Here is a 17,559-nt window from a genome sequence, read left to right on the forward strand (position 1 = left end):
GGAAAGAATACAACGATGCATTATTTAAAAGCTGACTTTATACCGTTTGTTTTCTCTATCTCTCTCTCTTTCTCCCCCCAGAATACTTTGAATAGCTGTTAGAGTCCAGTAATCAATATTAATATTCAATAGGTGCATCAATATTTCAGCAGCCGCTACGGTTCCATGTTCCTTTTTCAGAGGAGCAGTGACTTCTTTCTATTGTTGATTTTTTTGTTGCCTTTTTGTTGTTGCATTGGGGCTTGCTGGGGGTTGGCTAAATGCCTGGGTTTGCTTGTGCATTCAGTGTTGTTGTCAGTGAAAACACTGTAAAACAACCACTAAAAAGCCTCCCAGACCTTGTTCACCACTGTGTGAGCACATGGAGCTCTGTTTTCGCTGTTCAAGTTATTCCGGACAGGCCTGGTCAACTTCTTCAGGGGCGTGTACTCAAACAGACGCTGTGAAAAGTCCCCTGCACCCCTCTCTCTCGGTCTCTCTCTCTGTTCTCAACTGCTGCTCTCAGATAAAGGCATTCTGATAGGCAGAGTCCCTCATAGGACCAATGAAAGGTGTATGATACCCACTTGCCAAGGTACATTACAACATAACAAGACCCCTACAGCTATACTACTGTCTATACTGTGTCTCAAACAAAGTTCATCTTCTTGATTGGTCCATATTTGTTTGCTAGTTCATTTATTTTGTGTGTCAAGGTGCACTGTGACCATAATGGCATGGCCCTAACTGATGATGAGTGAGAGCAAAATACTTCCACAGATTCTTTTGGACAGAGCCTTCTAGCCAAGTTAACGGTGGGCACACTCACTTGGCCCGACAATCAGAAAAGGGGCTGATGGGTAAAAAAAAATAGGGTCATGAATGCTGATGGCCAGATCCAGCACTGTAGGCAGGCAGGCTCTCCTCTCATTTAGAGTTGAGCTCTGACAATCCTCTTATTTTCCAACTGCAAAAGACAAAGAGCAGCATAGGGTTGCACTGGGTCCCAGGAGAGATGAAAATCCCTTGCAGATGCACTTTGTAGCGTCGGATGATTAGTGGGATTGAGCAGCCACCGCCACAGCCCTACTATGCCCAGTAGCACTGACTGACCGGCCGGCTGGCTGGCTGGCTGGCTGGCTGGCTCGGCCTGGCTGGCTGACTGGCTGGCTGACTCGGCCTGGCTGGCTGACTGGCTGCTGTGTCAAGTTATTTGTCATAACAATCTGCCCTTCGCCTGCTCGCAAAAACATTGCACTCTGTGTGTTTCAAATGGCACACATTTTTACCAAAGCCCTATGTGTCCTGCTCAGAAGCAGTGCACTACACAGTAAACAGGGTGTCATTTGGGACACAGGCCCTCCCCTTTGTTCTGCACTCAGTTCTCCCTGGTGTCCTGCGTGAGTCAGCTCTTGGACACAAAGCCAGTGGTGGATTGCGCTACATACTTACTGCTGGCAGACTATGCATCACGGACAACAATGGCAGCACAGTAGGTGTGGAATTACACTAGTCGCCTACTTACTACTTAGTTTCCATGCATTTCCACCACCACAACCCAACTTTTGCTACTGTAACTTTACCTATCTGTGCATATCTGAATGTTTGGTGCGGTGTTTGTGTGTGTGTGTGTGTGTGTGTGTGTGTGTGTGTGTGTGTGTGTGTGTGTGTGTGTGTGTGTGTGTGTGTGTGTGTGTGTGTGTGTGTGTGTGTGTGTGTGTGTGTGTGTGTGTGTGTGTGTGTGTCTGTGTGTGGGTGCGTACGTGTCTATTCCAGAAAGCGGACCTAGCCGTAGCGGGGCTCACCATCACCGCGGAGAGGGAGAAGGTCATCGATTTCTCCAAGCCTTTTATGACCCTGGGAATCAGCATCATGTACCGTGTGCACTTGGTAAGACTAACCTCTGACCTCTCCCACCCCTACAAACAACCTGGCTGACGCCTGACCCCTACAAACAGCTTGCACCGACCCCACACCCCAGGCACCACGGGAGTCAGTGGACCGTGGCTAATGACCTAGCGGCCAATCATCAGCCTCGGTCTGGGAGACGGGTTCAGCCCCTCTCCTCCTCTCACTACATCCCTCTCCTCTCTCTACCTCCGCCAGAGAAACAGATGGTGTGAATCGACCTTTCATTCCCAATCTCACTTCTCCTCTGATTTTGAATGGGATCTAATTCGCACCAATAACAGCCCTGAGCCCTGCGTATAGAACAAGACCCAGGCAACAGTTGTGGAAATCCAATACGGCTGTTTCTATGCTTTAACACCAGCCAACCATTAATCAAAGCCCTTCCCCCAGTATCCAAGGTGACACGCTGGTATCTCCTCTGGCCACCGGCCGGATGGAGCAGCTTCAGACCGAGCGGTGGTGTGTAAAACATTAATATGGCGTCCCAGTAGGGCATTTACTCACTGCCGCCCCTGTCCCCCCATCTGCGTCCCTCCACTTTTCCTTGGTGCTAATAGGTGTAGCTGCCAGGAGAGAGGCTCCATTGGGCCAACAGTTGGTCAAATGAATCGATAGCAGCAGGTGCACAGTAAGTAGGCTGCCGTATTACCTCTGCGGCGGGCTGCTGCTACTGCTGACGTGTTGGAACATGCTCATCGGCGTGTTCCTGCGAGCTGACGCGGCGTGGAGGAGGAGAGGGGAAGCCCACACACACTGCGGTGCAAGATTGACACACACACACACACACACACACATACACACACACACTCCTACTGCCCTAACGATGCAGGCGCAGACAGACAGAGAGGGGGAGGGATAGAGGGATGAAGACCATGCGTAAGGTAACTGGCAGAGAGGGATGTGGAGCCTCCACAGCTTAAGATCAGGAGTGACGGGCGGAAGAGACTAACTACAAAGTGTGAGGGTCTGCTGCACTGATCTCTCTCTGTCTCTCTGTCTATCTGTCTGTCTGGAGTCTTTACACAGTACCTGTCCCTGGTGTCTCCTTCTTCTTCTCTCTTCATCTCTCTACCCAGGACTCCCTCCCTCCCAGCGCCCCTTGGCAATCTCTTAGGTCTCACACAGAGCTACAAGGCTCCAGCTCCACCATTCAATATTAGAATTTCTGTGACTGCAATTGTTTAGGTTTAATCCACTAGCTATTGATCTCTGACGCAGTGATTTCTACAAGGGACCCTGCTGCTTATTTCAGACTATGATTGAAATTCTCAGCCTGATCAATAACAATGGAAAATGGAGTAAAATAGAGAAGCCTGTTGATTTTTAATGACCTGCTGCATGGTGGTAGAATAGGCTTGCTACCAGGGCTGAATTACTGAACAGGTATACAGGGCATGTGCCCCTGGAAGTAGATGCACTGGGGCCCCAAATGCGTTAGTCTGGCCCTGCCTACTACAGTTTAATTTATTTCTATCCATGGTGCACCCCAATAGTGTGTGTGTGTGTGTGTGTGTGTGTGTGTGTGTGTGTGTGTGTGTGTGTGTGTGTGTGTGTGTGTGTGTGCCTGTGTGCTCTTAATCTCCTTTTGATTATCTTGATTGACTGGTTTGTTTTGTAAAATGTTTTGGGAGAGAGCGACAGTCACTCTTTTGATTACCCTACGTCCTTCCTCTTCCATCTTGGAGTATACTTCGAGGCTTTACCACTCCCCCGATCTGTCCACTTGTTTCATCAAACCCCCTTTCTCATCATCCCCCACTTCTATGTTCTGAGGACATCTTTCCACCAATCCCTCCCACCTAGTAGTAGTAGTAAAGACAGACAGAGAGAGAATGGAGAAGAGAAAGAGAGACTATTGAGGGTGTCACATTCACGAGGTGTCACATTCGCGAGCTGCCTTGTAGGAGTGTTGCACTGGGATCCTGATTGAGTGTTCCTGCCCTCCTCCAATCTCGCCCCAACCTCCACCTTCCCCACTACCCTCTCCTGCGGGAGAGAGCACTGAGGGAATCTGGGCCAGCGCAAATCAGCAGCCCCCCCCCCACCTTTCGCCACGTAAACAGAACTCCTCCGCCTCCGTGTTCACGGAGACCATAATAGCAGGGATGCGAGTGGCGGGCCACGAATAGGGACGCATCTCTTAAGGTGGCCGGCGTTTGAAAAAAGACGTGCTGCTCTCCTTCACTCGGTGTGTTTCTGTAGTGCAGTCCCGCCTCCCTCCTAGGTTGAATACGTGGGGAATGACAATAAAGGGCGGGAAGAGGGATATGATAGGCTGGTGAAATCCTTGAACTCACTAAAGGTATCGACCGTACAGTATGAAGATAGAGATAGCTTCTCCAATAGAAATCCCCAAGGCAATGTCATGGCGACGTTGGCGAGCTGAACTCGTGCACAGACACACGTCATCGGGTCTAGTGGTCGTCTCGTTCCGAACTGCGCATGTGCAGACAGTCAAATCGAAGGCAACCTTTTGATAAAAAAAGTTGTTTTTGACAAAAATGAAAACCTGCTTGTCACTTTCACGAGGTTGGAGAAATAACAACTTCAACTACTTAAGACAATGGCTCGAATCCAGTTTGTGCGAAGGAAGAAGTTTCCACTTCTCTCTCATTGACTTCTCAAACCCCAGCCTGGTCTGCTTGGTCTGCTTCACAAGCGTTCCCGGGAAGTCTCGTGATGTTGCGCCTCTGGGTTTAGAAACTCGGTGCTAAAGTTCTTATATCCCGCCACTTAACACAAAGTAGAGCCTATGGGGAGAGGGGTTTGTATAACGCTTCATTTCCGATTGTTTGGATTGGCTTGTAAAATCAGCATGGGCAATGAGGCAGTTGTCACAACCGGTGCCTCCTGTCTCCTCTCTTCCTCTCCCCCGGTTCTCCATTTGATGGGATGATGATTATTATTGCACTCAGTAAAGCCCATGTCCAACAAAGACCTTCCTATCTCGTCAGAGTGCCATACATGCCTGGATACAGTCACGAGTACAGTCTTTATTTATGTACCTGTTGTACAGTGCAGAGCCAATGGTTGAGTGGTAACGGGCCTGACTTTTGGCACATGATCCGAGAGACCAGGGTTCAATTCCCGCTTTCCCGCAATGTCTAAATTGTAAAAGAAAGAGCCATTACATGTTATAAACTGTATAATGTGTCATAGGTGCGTATTTGTATATAACAAGTTATAATCCATTATACCTTCAGGCTTCAAGTAAAGTGTTACCAAACAAAATGACCTGTTGTGATCGTAGCTGCCTTCACCAGTCGGGATGCCCACCTTGACTACAGATCAGTGCAGATGACTGGCACCTCAAAGGGCTTCCTGACAGGCTGAGGGGGCTCTCTCTCCTATTTGAGAAGGAACAAACGTACCGTCACAGCTTGCCATCCCTACCTACCTCCCTCCCTCCATCGCCCAGTACACAAACACACACAGAATAACATTTTACCAACTTAACCCTTTAACTGGCACATCAAGAAAAACAAATATCCTAAAAAGTATTGTTCTGCAAAGTATGTGTATATAGCCTCAATATAGGCTATTTATGGAGAATTTTTGTTTGCATGACATAAACTTTGATAAATAATGCATCGCAAACATCTCACCCAGACGGTTGGGTTGCCCAATTAGAGTAAATACATTTTGTTTTGGAATTTGCATATACTTTTTCATTAAAATGATATCTGTTTCATTTACTTATAATGGAAGATAGGCCTAGGTAAATGAGGAATGATATCAAATAAGAATGAAGTGTGATACATTTGTGTGTCATAATATTAATATTCAAATGCATGTAAATGAATGTGCTGGCAGTAAATAATTATATGGATTTGGAAGAATTGTTGTATTTGCACTGACAAATAAATATCAAAGTCAAGTATCACTAACTTTGACTTAATAGCATTCCTTTAATGGGCAACTCAACCACCGGATAGAGCATACTTTTCAAGAGTTCTTAAAATTGTAAACATATTAGTAATTGAATCATTCTTAAATGGTGGTTTAAAGGCCCACAACATTTTACAACCTTCTAATTTCCAATTTTATACATAAATTAGTACAAAAAAATGTGTCGTACATGAGGTTTTCCAGCCATCTTTGAATGGGTGTTAAAATGAAAACCACATGATAATTTTACTAAATGTCATTGGTTGAGATGATAAAATATGCCAAACAAAATGCATATGTTTAATTTCATTTCAAATTGGTTGTCAAAATGAGCTCCAACGCCCAGTTTTAACAGTGCTGTGCTGAGATGTCTGAGGGGCCACAGGTGAATGAGCTGCTGTTGAATACAGGACACGAGTAGAAAATGCTCAAGTGGCTTTACACAAGCAAATAGAATGGCTGGCTGAGCCATACTTGATAGAAATGCCTAGAGAATACAAACATACTACGGTAACACTTTCAAGGTTTAACCTCAAAAAATACCGTTTGGCCACACAGACCTTCCCTTTGTCAGTCCTTTTCACTCTGCACATGCATTTTTGGATTCTCCTAGGCAACTGTTTACATTATATCCGGTGTGCCGACGTTTCTGTTCTATGTGCCGCCGTTACTTCCTGAAAGTTGAGCTCACTTCATAGTGTCATTGTGCAGTATGTCTCTCTCCCCCTCCATCCATCCCTCTCTTTCTATTTCTATTTCTCTCTCTCTCTCTCTCTCTCTCCCTCTCTCTCCCCCTCCATCCATCCCTCTCTTTCTATTTCTCTCTCTCTCTCTCTCTCTCTCTCTCTCTCTCTCCCTCTCTCTCTCCCTTCCATCCATCCATCTCTTTCTATTTCTCTCTCTCTCTCTCTCTCTCTCTCTCTCTCTCTCCCTCTCTCTCTCTCTCCCTTCCATCCATCCATCTCTTTCTATTTCTCTCTCTCTCACTCTCCCTCTCTCTCCCTCTCTCTCTCTCCCCCTCCATCCATCCCTCTCTTTCTATTTCTCTCTCTCTCTCTCTCTCTCTCTCTCCCTCTCTCTCCGTCTCTCTCTCTCACCCCCTCCATCCATCCATCCATCCCTCTCTTTCTATTTCTCTCTCTCTCTCCCTCTCTCTCTCCCTCTCTCTCCCTCTCTCTCTCTCTCTCTCCCCCTCCATCCATCAATCTCTTTCTATTTCTCTCTCTCTCTCTCTCTCTCTGATCTTTTCCATCTGCTAGTGTTGTGCTTGTCTCCTCAACAGCTCTGCCCTTCCTTAATGGTCCCTTAGTGGAAACTAAACAGGGGATTAAATAGAGGAGCTCTGTAAACAAAATGCTCGCTTCACTTGGCACCAGATTGGATGACCGCGAGACGCCTCGTGTCAGCACAACCTTCACCTAGTTACGTTTCGCCGATATGTTCTCGCAGGAGTTGCCACTGCATTGCACCGTTATTGGCATGACCTTTTAATGTACACCCTTGCCTTCGTAACCGAGGTGGTTTGGAATGCCTTTAACTCAGTGGGCTAAGACAGTCTTGTGGCATGCAGGAGACCCGGGTTTGAACCCTGCGGTCACATCCTCAAAAAAGATACTCACACACACACACACACACACACACTACCCTTACTCGTTTCAAGACTCTCTCCGGCACTAGAATGGCCTCTGACCAGTTTGAGTACCATTACAGAGTCCCCCTAACAGAGAGTACGGTGACGCTGGTACCATAAATGGATCATTTTCACCGGCAAGCCTCCATCAGCTGGTAGCACCAGGCTCCTCAGACAGTCCTAATTCTCTCTACTGTAATTAGAAATCTCCAGCTCCACTCCTATGTTTCTCAATTACACTAATACAGGAGTGATTACAGACACATTAATGAATATCCGACCTCAACCAGGCCTAATTATGGATTAATTCATCATTAACATTTTTAGATGCCCTTAAATCCTTTCCCCTCGCAATATATTTTTGGGGGGGAGGGAGCATTTGCATTACATGCATGTTGTATTGCTTATTATCAAGAGGATTGTCGTCTTGGTGAATTGATGGTACAAGTTACATTTACTGTAAGTGGTCAAACAGCTTATTGTAAGAGTAGACCTATTCTTATGACATATTCTTAAGAATACACAGTGAGGCCACATTTGATGTCAGATAGCTGTGCTGTTGCCCCTAACAACACCACGTCCGTCCTTACAGTTCTTGTCTTTGATGGACTGTACTGGTTTGGGTTTCTCCATGTCCATTGAATATAATGTAATTGCCACTAGCTGGTGCACTGGCCTTCTGCAGTCACTTTCAACCATGCGTTTTCCAGAGCTCTATTTCAGATGTAATTGGTTTGTTTCATTTTGTGGACAATGGCAATCGGTGCTAAATAATGAAGCAATATAAATTAACCCCATGTCCTACCATTACTATGAACCCCATTACTATGACTGGAGACAGTCATAGTAAACACTTGAACGTTCAGTCACAGGGATAAATCTGTAGCAGATGTACTGGCTTAGGGTGTATCTGTGTGTATGTAATGTAGCTAACCACCTGTCTCTCTCTCCCTCTCTCTCTCCTCTCTCTCTCTCTCTCTCTCTCTCTCTCTCTCTCTCTCTCTCTCCTTGTGTGTGTGTGTGTGTGTGTGTGTGTGTGTGTGTGTGTGTGTGTGTGTGTGTGTGTGTGTGTGTGTGTGTGTGTGTGTGTGTGTGTGTGTTGTAGGGCCGCAGACCTGGCTACTTCTCCTTCCTAGACCCTTTCTCCCCTGGGGTGTGGCTCTTCATGCTGCTAGCCTACCTGGCAGTCAGCTGTGTGCTCTTTCTGGTTGCCAGGTGAGTCTTCCAACTCCTCTCAGCTCCACATTGACATCTACTGGTGCTTTGGAGGAACTGACATGTCATATGCAGTACAACAACAGTACACACGTGTTGTGTCTCAATAATTGTGCAGTTGTTCATGGATTTGATAGGAAATGACTGGTATTTGTAAATTCCCTATAGGTCATGGAGTCGTGAACGAGTGCACACTTCAATAGGAAGGAGAGATGATTTAGTAGCAGGCAGCAACCCCTTGATATAATCTTGTATGTATTTATTGTGTAAAAAAGTTATTTTATTTTGGTGAGGTGAAAAACGGGGTGGGGGGACACCTTTGTCATTTTGAAAGGTGATGATTTTGAAAGTTGATGGAAGTGGAACCATCTTGATGAAATGTTGATGTCATGTGCCTGAACGAAAAATCGGGTACATTTAAAAAGCAACAATACAAGAAGACAACCTAACCCTGAGCAGTGACGACGACAACAACTGTAACGAGACATTCTGAGAGGAAGGGTTGCCAATGGTGTGCTAACATCACGGTCCAAGTGATTTGATTCGTTGGAAGTCCATTATTCTTTACTCATTTGTATGTTGAATGATCTATATACAGTGTGTTACACTTTGTGTTAACCTGTTGCGTCGCGCAATCCCGGATCCGGGATTCTATTTATAGCCTCAAGCTCATTAGCATAACGCAACATTAACTATTCATGAAAATCGCAAATGAAATGAAATAAATATATTTGCTCTCAAGCTTAGACTTTTGTTAACAACACTGTCATCTCAGATTTTCAAAATATGCTTTTCAACCATAGCTAAACAAGCATTTGTGTAAGAGTATTGATTGCTAACATGGCTATAAGCCTAGAATTCAGCCAGCAACATTTTCACAAAAACAAGAAAATAATTCAAATAAAATCATGTACCTTTGAAGAACTTCAGATGTTTTCAATGAGGAGACTCTCAGTTAGATAGCAAATGTTCAGTTTTTCAAAAAAATATTATTTGTGTAGGACAAATCGCTCCGTTTTGTTCACGTTTGGCTATGAAAAATACCTGTATACAGTTATAGCCTCAAGCTCATTAGCATAATGTAACGTTAACGATTTCTGAAAATCGCAAATAAAATGAAAATAATGCACCTGCTCTAAAGCTTAGCCTTTTCTTAACAACACTGTCATCTCAGATTTTCAAAATATGCTTTTGAACCATCGCTATTCACTAATTTGTGTAAGAGTATACTAAGCTAGCTTAGCATTTTGAGTAGCATTTAGCACGCAACATTTTCACAAAAACCAGATAACCAAATAAATAAAATCATTTACCTTTGAAGAGCTTCGGATGTTTTCAATGAGGAGACTCTCAGTTACATAGCAAATGTTCAGTTTTTCCTGAAAGCATCTTTGTGTAGGAGAAATCGCTCCGTTTTGTACATCACATTTGGCTACCGAAACGAACCGAAAATTCAGTCACCAACAACGTCAAACTTTTTCCGAATTAACTCCATAATATCGACCGAAACATGGCAAACGTTGTTTGGAATCAATCCTCAAGGTGTTTTTTCACATATCTCTTCATTGATATATCGTTCGTGGAAGCCTGCTTTCTTCTCTGAATTCCATGGAAAAATACTTGCAGCTGAGGTTTGCGCACCAATTTCGGCGCAGGACACCGGGCGGACACCTGGTAAATGTGGTCTCTTATGGTCAATCTTCCAATGATATGCCTACAAATACGTCACAATGCTGCAGACACCTTGGGGAAACGACAGAAAGGGCAGACTCATTCCTCTCGCATTCACAGCCATATAAGAAGACAATGGAAAACGGAGCCTCAAAAATCCTGCTCATTTCCTGGATGCCGTTTCATCTTGGTTTTGCCTGTAGCTCACGTTCTAGGGCACGCACAGAAAATATCTTTGCAGTTCTGGAAACGTCAGAGTGTTTTCTTTCCAAAGCTACCAATTATATGCATAGTCGAGCATCTTTTTGTGACAAAATATTGCGCTTAAAACGGGAACGTCTTTTTATCCAAAAATGATATAGCGCCCCTAGAGTTTCAAGAGGTTAAGTATTACCCTGGGAGATTTGCCCGAGTAGTCAAAGCATGCATTTTTTAGAACTTGTATCATTCTACAAACACGATAATATACCGGAAGCTGTCATGGCAGCTCAATCTTCTGCTCCATACAGCATATTTAGTAGCTTATTAGAGTGCTTTCACTCACAGCAGACAGCAGCAGGTGTATGGGAGGGTACCTCGGCTGACCCAGGGGGACACCTCACACCACCTCATGGGACTCAAGGTGACTTGGTGCTTCGCTGACTGTTTAAGTCGTTGTATTTCCCCTCTAATTTCTCTCACTTGTGTGCCTGTGTGTCTATTTAGACTCACCCCCTACGAGTGGTACAATCCCCACCCCTGCCTGAAGGGGCGCTGTAACCTCCTCATCAACCAATACTCGCTAGGCAACAGCTTCTGGTTCCCTGTGGGGGGGTTCATGCAGCAGGGGTCCACCATCGCCCCCCGCGCCCTCTCCACGCGCTGTGTCAGTGGAGTATGGTGAGTACAAATGCATTTTTTCCCTCACATGGTCCTTTCCAGCAGAGTTCCTGCAACGATAGTGGATGCGTAACCAGGCCCATCAAGCACACCTTTGGCTTAGCACAGCTTGGTTTGGCGCAGTAGTGTGAAAACGGTAATAGTGTACTTGACAAATCATACCGCTTGACTTAGACACCTTGGCTTTGCACATCTGTCCCGATGCACACCAGAACCGTAATGTGGTGGATGGTTAACCAGACAGGCTAGCGCAGGTAAGCTCGGCTCGGTTGAGTAGTATGATAAGGGAAACATGGGAAAATGTTACTTTGAAGTTCCTGAAGCTGCAGCAGAGAGGTCAAGGCCACAGGCAAAAAGGTGAACCTCTAATTAGCAACCACTTATAAACCCTTAAGACGACGCTATGATCATATCATGTATGTGCCCCTGCTCCAATTAGCCTACCATCTGGGCCCTGAATACTTCCTATTTCCTATCCAATTAAGAGTCTGATACTATACTTGATACTGTACCGCTGAGGTAGTCTGTGTGAGTCTTTAAATGATACTTAATTTTGTTCATTAATTCAACCGTTTTTAAAAAACAAGCACACGTAAAACTTGAAAAAGTCATAGATGCACATGAATGTAGTCATGGAGGATAACACACAATGAAGTCTGGTACTTATTTCCATTGTGGTCCTCTTGAGACAAGATGGCTAGGCACGGTCGAACCCGGTTGAACACAGTACGACAGCGAGATACCAAAACATAAAAACAAAGAAGAGGAACATCTATCCCATCGTTGCAAGTTAAATCATAAGGGTCATTCGTATGGGCACAGAAGACATCAAACAGTTTTTGACTTTATTTTTTAAAGATGCCCAGAGAGGACGCCATTTTTATGTGCAGAGGCAACTCATTCCACTCTGAGGCTCCAGTATACTAGACAGTACCTTTCCCGGGCATTACTCCTGAACCTGTATAAGCACACATTAGCAACACCTGATCTGGTGCTGGGATTGTGTGCATTCCTAACACGGGGAAAGTAATCAGTTAGATATCGGGGCGCAGAACCATAAATACCCCTGCAAACCAAACTCAGTCTAATCTGGGACACCCTAGCCTCAACAAGCAGACAGTTGAGTTCCTGAAAGCAGCTCCTGCCTATGTGAGTACGTGGACTCACCTTCAATACTTCCCTGATCAGCTTATTCTGGGCTATCTGTAGCTTCCCCTTCAGAAGCTTAGATAAGCCCCCAAACCAGGAAGTACTAGCATAGTCAAGATGGCATTGAATGAAGGCAGTGGCGAGTCCTTATCAAACAGCTTGGACTTTCTAGCCAAAGATGTAGTCCTGACATTAACCTTCCGTAGCACCTTACTGGCCATGCTCACACCTCCCAAGCTTCCATCAAGGATGCATCCCAGGTAGCTAACATAGGTTTTAGTAGGCAGCACCTCACCCCCTAACTCCACTTTGATTTCAGAGGACCTACACAATTTAGGTCTGGACCCAAAAGTAATTGCCTCAGTTTTACCTATGTGCAGAGATAGCTTATTATCTCCAAGCCATTTGCTAATGTTAGTAAGCTCTGTGCTAAGAATGCTCTCCAACATAGTTTTACTTTTGATGAGACACCATCCTCATAAAGGAAAATACGGCAAGACCAAGCATCTTTCATATTCTTTATATACAGTTAAAACCGTAGAGGCCCAAGCACGCTCCCCTGCGGAATGCCATAACTCATTGGTTTTGCCTGAGACAGTGAACCATAAACCTCTACTGTACCTCTCATGTAGTCTGTGTGAGTCTATAAATGATACTGTACCTCTGAGGTAGTCTGTGTGAGTCTATAGCTGATATTGTACCTCTGAGGTAGTCTGTGTGAGTCTAAATATGATACTGTACCTCTGAGGTAGTCTGTGTGAGTTTAAATATGATACTGTACCTCTGAGGTAGTCTGTGTGAGTCTATAGCTGATACTGTACCACTGAGGTAGTCTGTGTGAGTCTATAGATGATACTGTACCTCTGAGGTAGTCTGTGTGAGTCTATAGCTGATACTGTACCTCTGAGGTAGTCCCAGTCGGTACGTCTGACTGCTGCTCGCTCTGTCCCTCCAGGTGGGCGTTCACCCTGATCATCATCTCGTCCTACACGGCCAACCTGGCTGCCTTCCTCACTGTCCAGAGGATGGAGGTACCCATCGAGTCAGTGGACGACCTGGCTGATCAGACGGCCATCGAGTACGGCACCATGCACGGGGGCTCCACCATGACCTTCTTCCAGGTGAAGGGCACGCACGTACACACACACACACACACACACACACACACACACACAAGCACACACACAAGCACGCACACACGCACACACACACACACACACACACACACACACACACACACACACACACACACACACACACACACACACACACACACACGCGCATACCACACACATGGCCCCCTCCACTATAATAGATGACCTGTCACTGATCTTCTCTTAGACCCTGTCACCTCACTGTCTGTCCTCCGCTCCCACCTCCAATGACTATGGCTTATCTGTTTCCTGTCTGATTGTCAATATCCTCTTCCCCCTGAAGGAACGCTCAGTGCTGCACCTGGAGAGATAGGCAGTGTGGGTCAGCCGCTGACTTTTCCTTTCAGCCTATGTAGCTGCCCTCAAAGCAGGCTTTCATCTGTCAAAGAGAAAGAGAAAGGGTGGAGACAGCGAGAGAAAGACAAAGACCGAAAGGGAGCTCCTCTCTCTCTCCTTTAGATTCCTATGGGGCCTCTGTTGTTCTCCAGAGCCCAAAGCATGCTCTCAGCCCTCAGATCAGACCAGATCTGACCGTTCTTCTCCCTCTTCTTGTCACATGACCCCCCCCCCCTATATCACAGAACTCGCGCTACCAGACGTACCAGCGCATGTGGAACTTCATGCACTCCAAGCAGCCCAGTGTGTTTGTGAAGAGCACGGAGGAGGGCATCGCCCGCGTGGTCAACTCCAACTATGCCTACCTGCTAGAGAGCACCATGAACGAGTACTACCGGCAGCGCAACTGTAACCTCACTCAGATAGGAGGTCTGCTGGACACCAAGGGCTACGGCATCGGCATGCCAGTGGGTAAGTGTGGAGGGAAGATGGGGAGGAGAGAAGGGCATGGAGGAGAAGGAGGAGTGGGTAGGTAGGAGAAGGAGAAGGAGAGAGTACCAATTTTACACAACTCCAACTGGAGCGGGCATTTTTCTGGGGGCAAATTGATGGGTTTTCTCTGCTCACTCTCCTTAGTGCGGTTTTTATGAAAAGGAAATGCTGTCACTACATCCCTTTCACAGTCCAGGAACAGTGGAGCGAACTGGAATGAGTGAAATTATTTTAATCTACTCTTGATATGAACAGGAGTTGCTGCTTCAAAAATCTATATTTTACTGTTCAAAGTGAAACCAGCAAATGCATTTGTTTTTGTCTCTGAAAAGTGTTTCCCAAACCGGTCCTCGGAAACCCCCAGCCATGCCACATACCAGTATTTGTTCAATTTGGAAAACACTGCCTTGGTATACAGTGTGGGATATGCAAACCATAGGTCATAGGAAGGTTACGTTGACGCACACACATATAGACTAGCACTTATTGTAAACTGCACTCATCGTAATGCATAAAAACACATGCTACAGGAAACCCCCCAGGAATTCATCGATATGCTCACTCATTGACGAGATGGCCTTTGCAGGGCGGTGACCCTCTGCACATCTCCTCCCTCCTCAGGGTCAGTGTACCGGGATGAGTTTGACCTTGCCATCCTCAAGCTGCAAGAAGACAACCGTCTAGAGATCTTGAAGAGGAAATGGTGGGATGGTGGCAAGTGTCCAAAGGAGGAGGATCACCGTGCCAAAGGTGCTATTACTCCTCCATCTGTCATTCTCTCTCTCTCTATCCATCTATCCATCCATCCCCCTTGTCCGCCCCCTCTCATCTTAACCACCCTATTTAGACAGGTGTAGTATCAGGGTCACTGAGATGCTGTGTGTGTGTGAGTGTGTGAGTGTGTGTGTGTGTGTGTGTGTGTGTGTGTGTGTGTGTGTGTGTGTGTGTGTGTGTGTGTGTGTGTGTGTGTGTGTGTGTGTGTGTGTGTGTGTGTGTGTGCGCGCGCACAGTGGGGGGGCGTGTGTGTATATATGTGTGTTGTATATGTGTGTGCGTTTGTGACTCTCTCTATTTCTCTCTCTCCCTCCCTCTCAGGACTAGGCATGGAAAACATAGGCGGTATCTTCGTGGTGCTGGTGTGTGGTCTCCTGGTGGCCATTTTCATGGCGGTGCTGGAGTTTATGTGGTTTCTGCGGCAGACGCCCGGAACAGAGGTGAGAGAGGGCTATTTTACCTGCATCTGCTTTGTCTCCCTCTCCCCGCCCTGATGCTCTCTTCTCCCAGACCCAGCTCAACTCCAGGAGCAGCAATCCCCACAAGCCCACTATGCTGCCTCACACATGAGGAAACACACAGCTTCCTATCCCCGCCACCCCTTGCCGAGTGGGCGCCATTGCCTTTATTTGCCTCCGAGACCTTACAGCACAAAGCCAAAGATAATACCCGACACACAGTATCTATCAATCTACAGGCCTTTAGGTAATAGACTTCAGCTGCCTCCACTGGTAGTGAATGTGGCTTCAAATGCTGTGATTTTCTTCTTGAACAACCTCAAAAATCAGCCCCATTTGAATTAACATTTGAATGAGACGTCATTTCGTGGTTTGACATTGAAATTATTTCCGTTTCTGCTGTCATGTTTTTCTTTAGGAAATATGATTTTTTTTTTCAATTGGATTTGTTCCCAATACAATACACTGTGATAAAAAAATTATTATAATAACTAAATAAACCAGCATGTTTACAGAAATGAAGTGAGTGTGTGTGCGTACAAGCTGTCTATCTATCGAGTTGCTTATTTGGATTGACTTATTTGACTTTTGTCAGATGGCATGGCTCATAACCCACACAGTGCCTCTGTAAGCGTATCCCTTCTATCACACGGTACAAAGGGAGATGACATGGGCCAACACAGTAAGAAAGATGTACTGTGTGACTACATCCCTGTTCTTCTCTCCTCACAGAGAGGAAACAGGCACACTAGCACACACAGATACAGTAACGCCCATTTAATGCAGTTTGGGCAATATGGGCAATTAGTTTTGTGTTATGGAGATGACAATGGCTAAATGTAAAATGTAACCAATATTTCACAATCATTTCATATAATAAATAAGAATGTTAAACAATCTAGAGGAAATATATCAATATTTAACCGCCAGTTGACTGTTTCTCTTTGAAGACCCTAGGTTGTTGTTACATTTTCCCAACAAACTACGTCTTCAGTTCCTTTTGTTAGATATTGTCACATTTAAATGTGCAGTACATCCGATTCTATCTTATTTGTGTGGCTGTTGTCTGTCCGTCAGTCTCTGATCTTGCAGTGTGTCAGTGAGATCTCCCGGTCTCTCTCTCTTCCCTCTCTCTCCCTGTGTGTGTTGCAGCTGTCGGTGTGTGAGGAGATGCTACGGGAGCTCCAGGGGATCGTCCTGTGCCGGGACAGCCTACAGCTGAGGCGTCGGCGGGGGACAACCATGCTCCGTCCTCGCTCCCTGCCCCTGGAAGAGCGCCGGGCAAGGGCGGCTGCCGTCAGCCTGAGCAATGGCAAGTTGTGTGGCGCTGCCGCCGGCCTGCCCCTCTCCGAGCCCCTCTCCCACAGACTGGCGCAGGAGGCGGCTTTGGTGGCGCGTGGCTGCAGCCACATCCGCATCTGCCCCGAGTGCAGGCGCTTCCAGGGGCTGCGCGCCATGCGTCCTGGGGGAGGCCCCAGCCACGGCGCCTCGCCCACCCACAGCGAGGAGAGCATAGAGTGGGAGAAAACGACCAACAGCAGCGAACCCGAATAACAATGACCCCCTCCCCCTTTACCTGGACAACCCTTTTTACCTACCTAGACCACCACACACCCACTGTACCCAGTAGGCACATCTCCACAAGGGCAACGGGGGGCATCATGGGAAGGTCATGTGGTACTGTGACAGGAGCTGCCTTGATCCTGGTGTATTTGACCTGGGAGGACGGTGACTGGGGCTTTGGCTGTGGAAATTCTGGGCACGTCCCCCCTGGAAGGGATCATGGAGTTGAGTGGAGCTCTGGTATGATGCCCTGGGCTTAGTGTTGGAACTCCCGTTGTACATGTCCATAGAGACTACCAGAGGAAGTCCGTGAGGTGGGACACGACCTCTCTGTATGGGCTGTCTGTCTCGAAGGCCCTATGCCCTGTCTAGGATGTGAAGGACACAGGTTATGGGGCATTTGTACTATGCAGTATTTTCTGTCACTCGTGCTAATTGTTGATTTGTTTATAAATTATTT

The 17,559-nt window shown here is 46.4% G+C and overlaps 1 protein-coding gene across 1 annotated transcript in view; it reads left to right on the forward strand.

Moving 5' to 3' along the window:
* The window catches only part of LOC135552534 (glutamate receptor ionotropic, kainate 4-like), a 221,640-nt gene extending 204,454 nt beyond the window's left edge, over positions 1-17,186 (forward strand). Inside the window, exons 12-19 of the mRNA XM_064984212.1 lie at positions 1,756-1,869; positions 8,514-8,623; positions 11,000-11,173; positions 13,278-13,443; positions 14,058-14,283; positions 14,926-15,054; positions 15,400-15,518; positions 16,689-17,186. Coding sequence (XP_064840284.1) covers positions 1,756-1,869; positions 8,514-8,623; positions 11,000-11,173; positions 13,278-13,443; positions 14,058-14,283; positions 14,926-15,054; positions 15,400-15,518; positions 16,689-17,090 — 1,440 coding nt within the window. The 3' untranslated portion in view covers positions 17,091-17,186. The remainder of the gene's footprint in view (positions 1-1,755; positions 1,870-8,513; positions 8,624-10,999; positions 11,174-13,277; positions 13,444-14,057; positions 14,284-14,925; positions 15,055-15,399; positions 15,519-16,688) is intronic.
* The last annotated feature ends 373 nt before the right edge of the window (positions 17,187-17,559 follow it).

This window comes from Oncorhynchus masou, chromosome 13 (assembly GCF_036934945.1).
Source record: "Oncorhynchus masou masou isolate Uvic2021 chromosome 13, UVic_Omas_1.1, whole genome shotgun sequence".
NCBI classification, from domain to species: domain Eukaryota; kingdom Metazoa; phylum Chordata; class Actinopteri; order Salmoniformes; family Salmonidae; genus Oncorhynchus; species Oncorhynchus masou.